Genomic DNA, 11,507 nt, shown 5'->3' on the forward strand with positions numbered 1-11,507 from the left:
ATCATGACCTGAGCCGAAGGCAGAGGCTTAACCCACTGAGCCACCCAGGCGCCCCTAAATATTCTTATCTCTAAAAAGGATGCTTTAAAAAAATTATCACCGGGGTGCCTGGGTGGCTCAGTCACTTGAACATCTGCCTTCCGCTCAGGTCATGGTCCCAGGGTCCTGGGATCAAGCCCCATATCACGCTCCCTTCCTCAGGGGGAAGGGGGCGGGGGGGGGGAAGTCTGCTTCTCCCTCTGTCTCTGCCTGGTGCTCCCCCAGCTTGTACTCAGTCTTGCTCTCTTTCTCAAGTAAATGAATAAAATCCTTAAAAAAAATTATCACAATATATTGTGCTTGAAAGATGAACAGTAATTCCTTAGTATCACCAAACATCTGGCATTCAGATTACCTGATTATCTCATAAATATTTCCTCAACAGTTTGTTCAACACTAGATCTAAACAGGTGGTCACACATCGCATTTGGTTGACATATTTCTTCTGTTTAAGTTTCTCTTAATAGGTCACCCTTCTTTTTTTATTTTTTCCTTTTCTTGCCAGATTTATTTCTTGCTGTTATTTAAAAAACAAAGTCTCTTGTCCCTTTGAATTTCTCACATTTTGGGTTTTACCGATTATAAGTCTGAGGCATGATTATAAAAATATTTAATCAATAATCAATTTTATTATAGTAATTATTAATTATGTTATTTTTTGAGGCATGATTTAATATGTTTCATGTTTCAAATATTTCATGGAAGCCAGTAATTAGCTCTAGAATCTTGATCAGATACCAGTTCATTTGGCAAGAATACTTCATAGGTGATATAGTGTACTTCCCATTGCACTGAATTGGGAGGCTAATGATGTCTGTTTTTTCCCTCGTTCTGTGATGTTAAGGTTGATCAGTTGGTTCATTCATTATAAAATGTCTCATTAGCTTTTTGCATAGTGGTTTTAATTGTTCTTGACTATTATTGCCTAGGTTCATTATTTTGTTAGGGAAGAGGATGTATTTAATACAACCAAAAATTGGTTCTGTCATTCGAAATAGTTCTACAGTAGTACTATTAGATTTATTAACACACAGTAAGTCTGTCTTTACCACCTTGAGTAGAAATCAAGAGAACTAATGTTTAGGAAGAGTGCCCGTAAACTATCAAATCAATACACATATTTACTTATTATCAATCAGGGACCTTGTTAAACTACAAAACAATGGGGAATTTTTTTCAATAAAAATTATAAATTTTTATCTCAATAGCCCCTCAAAAGGATTTGAAAAACGATGTATCAATAAGTCCTCAGGCACAGGAGACCACAGTCCCCGAAAGTACCACTGAAGAAGCTCAGACCCCAGACTCTGCCTCTGGTCTTAATGAAGTCGTCCACCAAGGGGTAGAAACCATAGGTACAGGAAGTGCAGACACAGATGATCAATCAGACAGTCCAGATGGGACAAATTATGGGAACTATCCAAAGGCTAAAACACAACATGAGAACAACCAGAGTTTTCAGGAAGAACAGAACCTACCAGAACCCACGGGATCTCCAAGTGACAGGGTAGAAAGAGAAGATGCAGTCTTACGGAGCGGCTCTGCAGCCCTGCCTGAGGAGGTGAGCAGCGGACCTGGAGTTTCACCGGAGCCACCTGCCGCAGACCCTCCGGGTTCCCAGAGCCCTGAGCATTCCCCTGCAGCGCCGGAGAGCCAGGCTACTGTGAGGAGGCGACTGCTGGCAGCAGGTGAGGAAGCCCATTGGACTTCTGTTTTGTCTTGCTCTGTTGCTGAGGACACAGGATAGGTCAGGGGTCTTCTTTTTAGAGAACTTCTCTTCATAGGCTCAAAGCCACTTAAAGAGACATGACTGAGCTGAGATTAGAGTGAGGTTTCTCATCTCCTTGACTACTCATTGCACTACTTAAGTAGCTTCCAACACATAAACTACATTTTTAAACTTTTTTTAAAAATTTTATTTATTTATTTCAGAGAGAGAGAGAGCATGAGAGAGGGGAGGGTCAGAGGAAGAGGCAGACTTGCTGCTGAGCAGAGAGCCTGATGTGGGGCTTGATCCCAGGACCCTGGGATCATGACCTGAGCCCAAGGCAGACACTTAACTGACTGAGCCACCAGGTGCCCTTAAACTATTTTTATTTACTTACTGTTTGTAGTAATGTAGTATGATTTTTAAAAAGAGATTGACTTTTTAAAACTTCACCTTTGGCTTTTATTTATTTTTTAGGAACACATTTTTACTTAACATTTTTAAAATCTTTTTTTTTTTTTTTTGAAACTAAATGCTACATAAATCAAGAGATGGGTATATTTAAAAACCAGCATCATCGTGAGTGCTGTGAAGTGTGTAAACCTGGTGATTCACAGACCTGTACCCCTGGGGATAAAAATACATTATATGTTTATAAAAAAAAAAAAAGGATGAATACCCAACTTTTGTAGCAACATGGACGGGACTGGAAGTGATTATGCTGAGTGAAATAAGTCAAGCAGAGTCAAGTATCATATGGTTTCACTTATTTGTGGAGCATAACAAATGACATGGAGGACATTGGGAGATGGAGAGGAGAAGGAAGTTGAGGGAAATTGGAAGGGGAGGCGAACCATAAGAGACTATGGACTCTGAAAAACAACCTGAGGGTTTTGAAGGGGTGGGGGGTGGGAGGTTGGGGAACCAGGTGGTGGGTAATAGGGAGGGCACGTATTGCATGGAGCACTGGGTGTTGTGCAAAAACAATGAATACTTTACGCTGAAAAAATAAATTAATTAATTTAAAAGTTAAAAAAAAAACCCAGCGTCAATGGTCCAGTGCCCTTAACTCAGTCATATTTTATAGGACTTTGAGCAGATCAGTTAATTTCTCTCTATATGATTTCCCCCACTTGTATATTAAGGAGAGTAAACACCCTATCTTCTGTGAAGATAATAGTTGCAGTGGCTCAGTCCTTAACTGGAACAAAAAGAGACATGAATTTTAGTTGTGGCCCTACCACTTGCTAACTTGGGTGACCCTGGGCAGGTCTCTTAACTCCTTGGTACTTCAGTTTCCTATTTGTAGTATGAAAAAGCTGGATAAGAGCTATCCAAAAGCTGGTCTCTCCCAGCTCTCACTGTCTGTAATTGCATGGACAGATTTGTATTTAGTAAGTACACAGAAGAGCTAAGTCTAAAATGCCTATTTGCCAAGTGCAAAGGAATAGAAAATGTAAGACATTCTATTCTGTTCATCAGGGACTCGACTTAGTCCAGACTAAGGGCTGGAAATTCATGTTTCACAATAAGTCAGTGACAGATCTCTATATGTTTCATTCACTAATCATTAGCATAGTTTGTTACCAGTGAAGGCAAGGAATACGTCTTTGTCATTCATTGTGTTTCTGTGGCACCGGGCACAGAGAAGCAACTTTATGAATAGCTGTTACATAAATGAATGAATGTGACTTATATGAACTATTAATCTTCCATCAGATTTTCACCAGTATGCAGGTTCACTGAGTAGAGGAAGAAAATATTGTTTTAAAAATGCAGGCTGTGCATGGGAAGCAACTTAATATAATGGAATGAGCTGACCTAGCAGATGAGAAGCCTTGTTCTAATCTCAGCTTAGCCACATCTCTTTATGTGACCTTGGGCAAAGCCCTTAACATCGCTAGACCTTTTGCCATGATAGTTAAGATGGGGCTACAGTAGGGGATCAGTAATGATCCTTTTATATTCTGTGATATGATATTTTAAAGTCCATTTTTTGGGGTGGGCTTTGACTCAATACACGACCCTTTATAGGTGGAGATGATCTTATTTCTTTATGTTAATGGAGTACGCCATAAGCACACATCTCGGCTGTAGAGTGACCGAGAGGGCTACAAAATACTGCCCTCCTTTTCACCCACACATTTTAAGATTGATATCTCGCCCCATACCTACATTTTTATGTAATTCACCAATTTTCTTCACTTTGTATTCCTTGCTTTTTATACTTCCTTCACTAAGAATTTCAGACTTGCTTTTGTAAGCTGTTTTGTAACTGTACAGTAATCTCTCCTGTCTCAGAGTTTCTGTTTTTGTGTACTTGGGGTCTTGCCACATGACTTGAAGCCTGGAGTTAGAGTATCATTGCCCTGTGATACTGAGTCTTGTGTTCAGCTAACACTTACTTTTTTTTTAAAGTGTTTTATTATGTATGCTTTATTTATTTTTAATAACTGTCACTTACTTATTTAGAGTAAGCTCTACTATACCCAGCGTAGGGCTTGAACTCATGACCCTGAGATCAAGAGTTGCATGCTCTCCCAACTGAGCCAGCCAGGTGCCTGCAGCTAACACTTCTTAAATCCCTTTTTAATTTTGTACATTTTCTCAAGACACATTGTAGATAGGTTTGGCTGTAATATTAGGATGCTTGTTTCTTTGTCCTTGACGGGAGGACCAGTGAGGATTAGTGACTGTAGCAACAGTAACCCTACATGAATTTTACAGCACTTGATTTTATTCTTCTAAGTAGAATAAAAGTAGTAGCCTTAAGGAAAAGACAGGGAAAAAGTTAGCTTTGTATAATATTTTACAAAGTACAGGAATCCTCTCAATCTAATAATTTGGTTTGGTGAGAGGTTTAAAGTATATGATACCCCATTAGTGTATTTTCTGCAAATAATATTCCTTTTCTTCCCAGAGGCTGAGCGTCATCAGCAAGAAACACAAGAGTTGGAAGAAAACAAAGGGAATGCATTGGATACCATAAGAAAGATGGATAAAAAGGATCTTTTGAGTTATGGTAGGAGAAAAAAAAAAATTTGGTCTTATTGTTGTGTTGATTCCCATTCAGAAATCCTCAGAGAAAATGAGAAAACTAGAACTAGAAAACTAACAAATTCAAACAGTTTTTAACATTGTTTTATATTACATTGTTCTGTTTTGTCTCAATTCCATTACAGTTACCTTACAGTGTTCTGTTAGTCGCAGGTGTACAGTCTCGTGATTCAGCCACTCCATCCACCACCCGGTGCGCATCACGGCACGTGCCCTCCCTGATCCCCGTCACCTGTGTGCCCATCCCCCGACCTCTCCCCTCTGATGACCATCAGTTTGCTCTCTCTCTAGAGCCTGTGATTTTCGTTTGTCTCTTTTTTTCTTCCTTGCTCATTTGTCTTGTTTCTTAAATTCCACACATGCCTGAAATCATATGGTCTTTGCCTTTTTCTGACTGACTCCATTTAGCATTACACTTTCTCGCTCCATCCATGTGTTGCAAATGACGAGATTTCATTTTGGGGGGCTGAATAAAATTCCATTATGTGTGTGTACATGTGCACACACTCCACATCTTTATCCACTCCTCTGCTGCTGGACACTCAGGCTGCTTCCGTCATTTGGCTGTGGTAGGCAATGCTGCAGTAAACCTAGGGATGCATGTATCTCTGAGTTAGTGCTTCTGTGTTTTTTGTGTAAATCCCCAGTAGCACAGTTACTGGGTAGTAGGGTAGCTCTGTTTTTAACTTTTGAGGACGCCGCACCACCAGAGCTTACGGTCCCAGCAACAGTGTAAGACCCTTCCCCTTCTCCGCCTCCTCGCCATCTTCACCTGTTGTTTCTTACGTTGTTGACCTTGGCCATTCTGACAGGTGTAAGGTGATACCTATTTGTACTTCTGATTTGCATTTCTCTGATGAGGAATGATGTTGAACATCTTTTCATGGGTCCCTTGGCCATCTGGATGTCTTCTTTGGAGAAATGTCTGTTCATTTCTTCTGCCCACTGTTTAATTTGATAATTTGTTTTTTGGGTGTTGATTGGTGTAAGCCCTTTATAAATTTTTGATACTGATCCTTTATTGGACATGTCATTGGCAGATACCTTCTCCCATTAGGTAGGTTGCCTTTTAGTTTTGTTGATTGTTTCCTTTGCCGTGCAAAATCTTTTTATTTTTGTTGTAGTCCCAGTAGTTTATTTTTGCTTTTATATCCTTTGCTTCAGGAGACATTGCTAGAAAAATGTGGTTGTGGTTTATGTCAGAGGTCTTACTTACCTGTGTTCTTTTCTAGGATTTTATGGTTTTATGGTTTCAGGTCTCACATTTAGGTCTTTAATCCATTTTGAATTTGATTTTGTGTATGGTATAAGAAAGTGATCTAGTTTCATTCTTTTGCATGTAGCTGTCCAGTTTTCCCATCACCATTTGCTGGAGAAATCATCTTTTTCCCCCATTGGATTTTCTTTCCTCTTTGTCGAAGACCAATTGACTATATAGGCATGGGTTTATATCTGGGTTTTCTGTTCTGTCCCATTGATCTGTGTGGCTGTCTTTTGCCAGTACCATCCTGTTTGATCACTGCCACTTTATAATATACCTGCAAGTCTGGAATGTTAATACCTCCAGCTTTGCTTTTCATTTTCAGAATTGCTTTGGCTGTTCGGGGCCTTTTGTGGTTGCATATATATTTTAGGATTATTTGTTCTAGTTCTGTGAAAAATACTGTTGATGTTATGATAGGGATTGCATTAAATCCGTAGATTGCTGTGGGCAGTTGGCCATTTTAATAATATTTGTTCTTCGGGGCGCCTGGGTGGCTCAGTGGGTTAAAGCCTCTGCCTTCGGCTCAGGTCATGATCCCAGGGTTCTGGGATCAAGCCCCGCATTGGGCTCTCTGCTCTGCGGACAGCCTGCTTCCTCCTCTCTCTCTCTGCCTGCCTCTCTGCCTACTCCTACTTGTGATCTGTGTCTGTAAAAAAAAAAAAAAAAAAACTTAAAAAAAAAAAAATTTGTTCTTCCAGTCCAGGAGCATGAAATGTCTTTCCATTTCTTGGTGCCATCTTCAATTTCTTTCATCAGTGTTCCTTAGTTCTCAGAGTACAGGTCTTTCATCTCATTGGCTAGGTTTATTCCAAAGTATCTTATTATTTTTGGTGTGCAAGTGGGATTGTCTTCTTGATTTCTCTTTCTGCGGCCTCATTATTAGTGTATACAAATGCACCAGATTTCTGCACAGTGATTTTGTATCCAGCAACTTCACTGAACTCAATTATGAGTTCTAGTAGTTTTCTGGTGATGTCTTTAGGGTTTTCTATATAGAATATTGTGTCATCTGCAAATAGTGAAAGTTTTACTTCTTCCTTATCAATTTAGAAGCCTCTTATTTCTCTTTGGTGTCTAATTACTGTGGCTTGTTTTAATATGTTTTTTTAGGGTTTTCTATATAGAATATTGTGTCATCTGCAAATAGTGAAAGTTTTACTTCTTCCTTATCAATTTAGAAGCCTCTTATTTCTCTTTGGTGTCTAATTACTGTGGCTTGTTTTAATATGTTTTTTAAAAGTGATAATAACTAAAGAATGAATACTGTTACGCTGAAAAAAAAATAAATAAATAAAAAGGGTAAAATTTAAAAAAAAAAAAGTGATAATAACTAATAGTGAAATAGAGCAATAGAGTTTTAAGGATTTTTCCTTTAGGGGCCCTGGCAGATATTTCGCCATCCTTAACAAAATGGGAATTCCCATAGGAGGAAAGGCTTTCCATAAATAAGAAACTAAATTGCTTTTTAATTACAGAGTATTTATTAACTTCCCAAGTGGCATTTCCACATTTTGACCCATAAGGAACGAATTGGCTTCTTGTGGGTAACAGGTACTTCGAGAAGGTGGAAGACTGTCCCGATAGTTCCAAGTCACATCGTTAGTTATAGCAACAAGCACATAAACTTAATTTTCACCTTTTAACAAAAATGCTGTATCTTCAAATAATTACATCTAAGAAATGAGAGAGTAAGTATTTTTGGTAGACCTTAATATCTCAAACTTCAGAGGATATAGGCAAAAGAAACTCTCCACAATTAGTGAAGTCTAATGCATTTCAGTTTACCCCGGGTTTTGTTTCTGATCGATGTTCTAATTTTGTATTTTATTTTCCTATTTTCTGACAGGCTCCATCTTTCTTTGCTTCCTGGTTATGACTGTTGTTTTGATAAGTTTTGTTAATAGCTACCGTTCCTCTCCAGCCCAGCAAGTGCCCAAAAATCCAGCTTTAGAGGCCTTTTTGGCTCAGTTTAGCCAATTGAAGGATAAATTCCCAGGCCAGAGCTCCTTCTTGTGGCAGAGAGGACGTAAATTTCTCCAGAAGCACCTCAATGCTTCGAACCCCACTGAGCCAGCCACCATGATATTTACAGCAGCTCAAGAGGGAAGAGAGACCCTGAAGTGCCTGAGTCACCTCGTCGCGGATGCCTACACCTCCTCCCAGAAAGTCTCCGCCATTCAGATCGACGGGGCTGGAAGAACCTTGGAGGACAGTGACACGGTCAAGCACTTGGTTGACATGGAGCTGAGCTCGGGATTCGAGAATGGCCAGAAGGCTGCCGTGGTACACCACTTCGAATCCCTTCCCGCGGGCTCTGCCCTGATCTTCTACAAGTATTGCGACCATGAGAATGCCGCCTTCAAAGACGTGGCCCTGGTGCTCACTGTCCTCCTGGAGGAGGAAACATTAGAAGCAAGTGTTGGCCCAAGGGAAACTGAGGAGAAAGTGAGAGATTTACTCTGGGCCAGGTTTACCAACTCCGACACTCCCCGCTCCTTCAACCACATGGACTCGGACAAGCTGAGTGGGCTCTGGAGCCGCATTTCACACCTGGTGCTGCCCGTCCAGCCCGTGAGGAACATAGAAGAGCAGGGGTGTTTTTTTATAAGCTAAGCACCAAGTCGGTTTCGGAAGGCACAGGTTTATTAAAAAGTCAGTTTAAACACCTGTTTCTGTGGAAGGAGGTTGATGAAGAGCCTGGCAAGCACAAAGGAGCTTATTTTAGAAAAAAAAAATTCATTTTTTAACTTTTGTACGCTCTTTCTAAGTTTGACAAAACGTGACCTCTTTTCCTGGCCTTTCAAGCCAATCAGGTTTAAAATATGCATAGAATATATAACTGAAGCTTTTTTTTTTTAACCCAAAAATATAGCCACAGAATCATTACATGAGAAGATAAAACCTTCTCAGAATGACTACAGAGTGATTTTTGTTTTCTTGATAATGAGTCTTTTGGCTAGTGTTGGACTTGGACTAGAGCAATTACAGTTAGGAAGCAATGGTAGTTACAAACTTTTTTCTATCACATCTTAAATATTTTTTAAACTGATTTTAATAACCAGTCATGGGATTACATCTTACACTAATTTGCATTTTTGAATAGTTTGAAAAGAAATACAAATTCCAATACTCAGCTATACATAAGGCTCTACGCTTTTTATTCCACTAATGGGCTGAGGTAAAAGTAGCTGTCCTCATGAAATGTTCTTAAAAATTGGAAACAAGGAGGAAATTGTTTATAATTGTTGGAAATGAAGAAATTCCAGTGGACCAAATCTTTTCTTCAGCTTCTTGAATGTTTTGGAGCAGTGGTTTCTAAGTTGTGTTTACTGACAGCCCTCCCCTTCTGATCAGAGCAGTTCTGCTTTTGACTGCTTTATGTAGTGGGAGTCTCCATGAGATTTCGTTGGAACAAAGAGTTCCACTGATAATGAAATTTGAAAATTTGCTGATTAAGTGAAAAAAAAAAAACTTAGAAGATAGGAAAATGGATAGGAAAATAATGAATGTATTAAATCTTATGAGTTGGAAGAAGATGAAATATAGGTTTATTGTACAGACTTGCTATTTATGAAAGATAAAGACCTACAGATGAAAGGAAGAATGTTAAGTTAGTATTTGGTAAGCATATTTCTGATGCTGTTGTTAATTTCTGTTGGTCATCATTTCTGTCTCCCCTGAATGGAATTTTATAATTGTCTAGGATGAGAGTTTGAGTGCCATTTAAGCAGAACAGATTTTTAAGAACGAATTGAACAGTAGCTTTTTTATGGATACAGTAACTCAACTGCACCATGCTGTTTACTTGTTACACAGTGATGGAACATTATATGATGCTGCTCATTTCTCATCTAGATGGTTAGAAATACCATTAGGCTAACAATTAAAGAAATGCAAGAGGTATTATACTTTGCAAAAGGAAGCAGGCATGGTAAATAGATTCTAAGAGGTTTTAGTGACCAATATTAGTTGTTGAACCATGTTCTGTGATTATAAGAAGGATTGAGAACAGTGTTCATGGAGATAATAGTCGATTGGCATTGCAGCTCTGAAGGCAAAACTCTACTAAAATTATCTTGACCTAAGGAAAGGTCTGTTCCATGACACGGCATACCTGGGGTCTATTACCATGATCCTGGAATATTGCAACTAGGTTTTGACCTCTGCTGTTGTGAGAGTGGAATATGTATGTATATATAATATATATGTGTGTGTAAGTATATAGATCTTCCTAGTGTTTCCAGAACACTTCCATCCTTTAATCATGTGACTTCCTTCATGCTTTAAGCATTTTGACAACTAAAGCATGAAGGAAGTCACATGATTAAGACATGGAAGGATCTTTTGAAACACTAGGAAGATACAGGGATCTTTATTGATCCCGAAAAGGAGATTACGGAGACATGGGAGAGGAACCTATTGGAAAATAGCTGTCACAGGAAAAACTTATGAATCTGTTCTAACCAGGGCCTTAAGGTGGTGTTCATCTGAGTGTAGGGACGAACCTGGAAGAACTATTTACATCTGCGACTTCGTGAAGGAATCTCTCAAGTAGATTTGAGGAAAGACCTACCTGAACAAAAAGACAAAGCATAGTAAATATCATATCAGTATCGATCCAGTATAAAGTCGGAGCAAATTGAAGAACAATTTATGTACCATGTTTGAATTTTTTTCTGTATTTCTAGATCTCAGGTTCCAGCTAGTGTTCTGTCACCCAAACCAAAGGTGCCTTGTAGAATCGCTGTTGGCCTGCTGACCTGTGCTACCTCAGATCGATGAGGAAACAGTATGAAATGTGCATAACTGTTTCCTCTATCAGTGATTCGAATCACCAATGAAACAACAATTTTTGTTTCTTCATTCAGTTGACTATGGTTTTTCATCACTTCCTTTCAATATAATTTAGCAAAAGCTTTTAAAATGGCACTTTTTTTTTTTTTTAATGTTCAGGCTTTGTTAAAACAACACTTTTCCTTCCTTGTATAAGTGCAATCAACTAAAACTATTATCAGTTTTCTATCTACTATTTCAAAACTTACCTTAAAAAGCAGCAGTATATTAGTTTTGGCTCTGTTCTTGAATAAAATGATTATTTTTAAAACATAAAACTTTATATTTTTTAAATGTGAGATAATTAAAATTTATTATCTAATGTCCTCTTAAGTTAATTTTTATTCAGTTGTTTTGTTTTTTCAAGTGTCCAGATTTTCTTTTGTGTATCTGGTAGTTAACCTTTCATTACTTTTGGAGTCTGTTTTTTTGACTTAGAACAGGGGCTTGTGGGATATGATACCATACATGATACCATACATCTCTGTTTAGTTATTATCACAGAAAAAGTCTAATCACATTCTGCATTAAGATGAATTACTTCTTGAGTGACACCAGACTCCTAGAGGAAACTGATGTAGAATCAGACACTGTCTCTGGACTTTG

The 11,507-nt window shown here is 38.6% G+C and overlaps 1 protein-coding gene across 4 annotated transcripts in view; it reads left to right on the forward strand.

Moving 5' to 3' along the window:
• The window catches only part of LOC123927708 (torsin-1A-interacting protein 2-like), a 41,387-nt gene extending 30,164 nt beyond the window's left edge, over positions 1–11,223 (forward strand). For all 4 annotated transcript variants that reach the window (XM_045982471.1, XM_045982469.1, XM_045982470.1 and 1 more), the window contains exons 3-5: positions 1,248–1,727; positions 4,668–4,769; positions 7,915–11,223. In XM_045982471.1, the coding sequence (XP_045838427.1) occupies positions 1,248–1,727; positions 4,668–4,769; positions 7,915–8,681 (1,349 nt within the window). In that variant the 3' untranslated portion in view covers positions 8,682–11,223. The remainder of the gene's footprint in view (positions 1–1,247; positions 1,728–4,667; positions 4,770–7,914) is intronic.
• The last annotated feature ends 284 nt before the right edge of the window (positions 11,224–11,507 follow it).

This window comes from Meles meles, chromosome 17 (assembly GCF_922984935.1).
Source record: "Meles meles chromosome 17, mMelMel3.1 paternal haplotype, whole genome shotgun sequence".
Classification (NCBI taxonomy): domain Eukaryota; kingdom Metazoa; phylum Chordata; class Mammalia; order Carnivora; family Mustelidae; genus Meles; species Meles meles.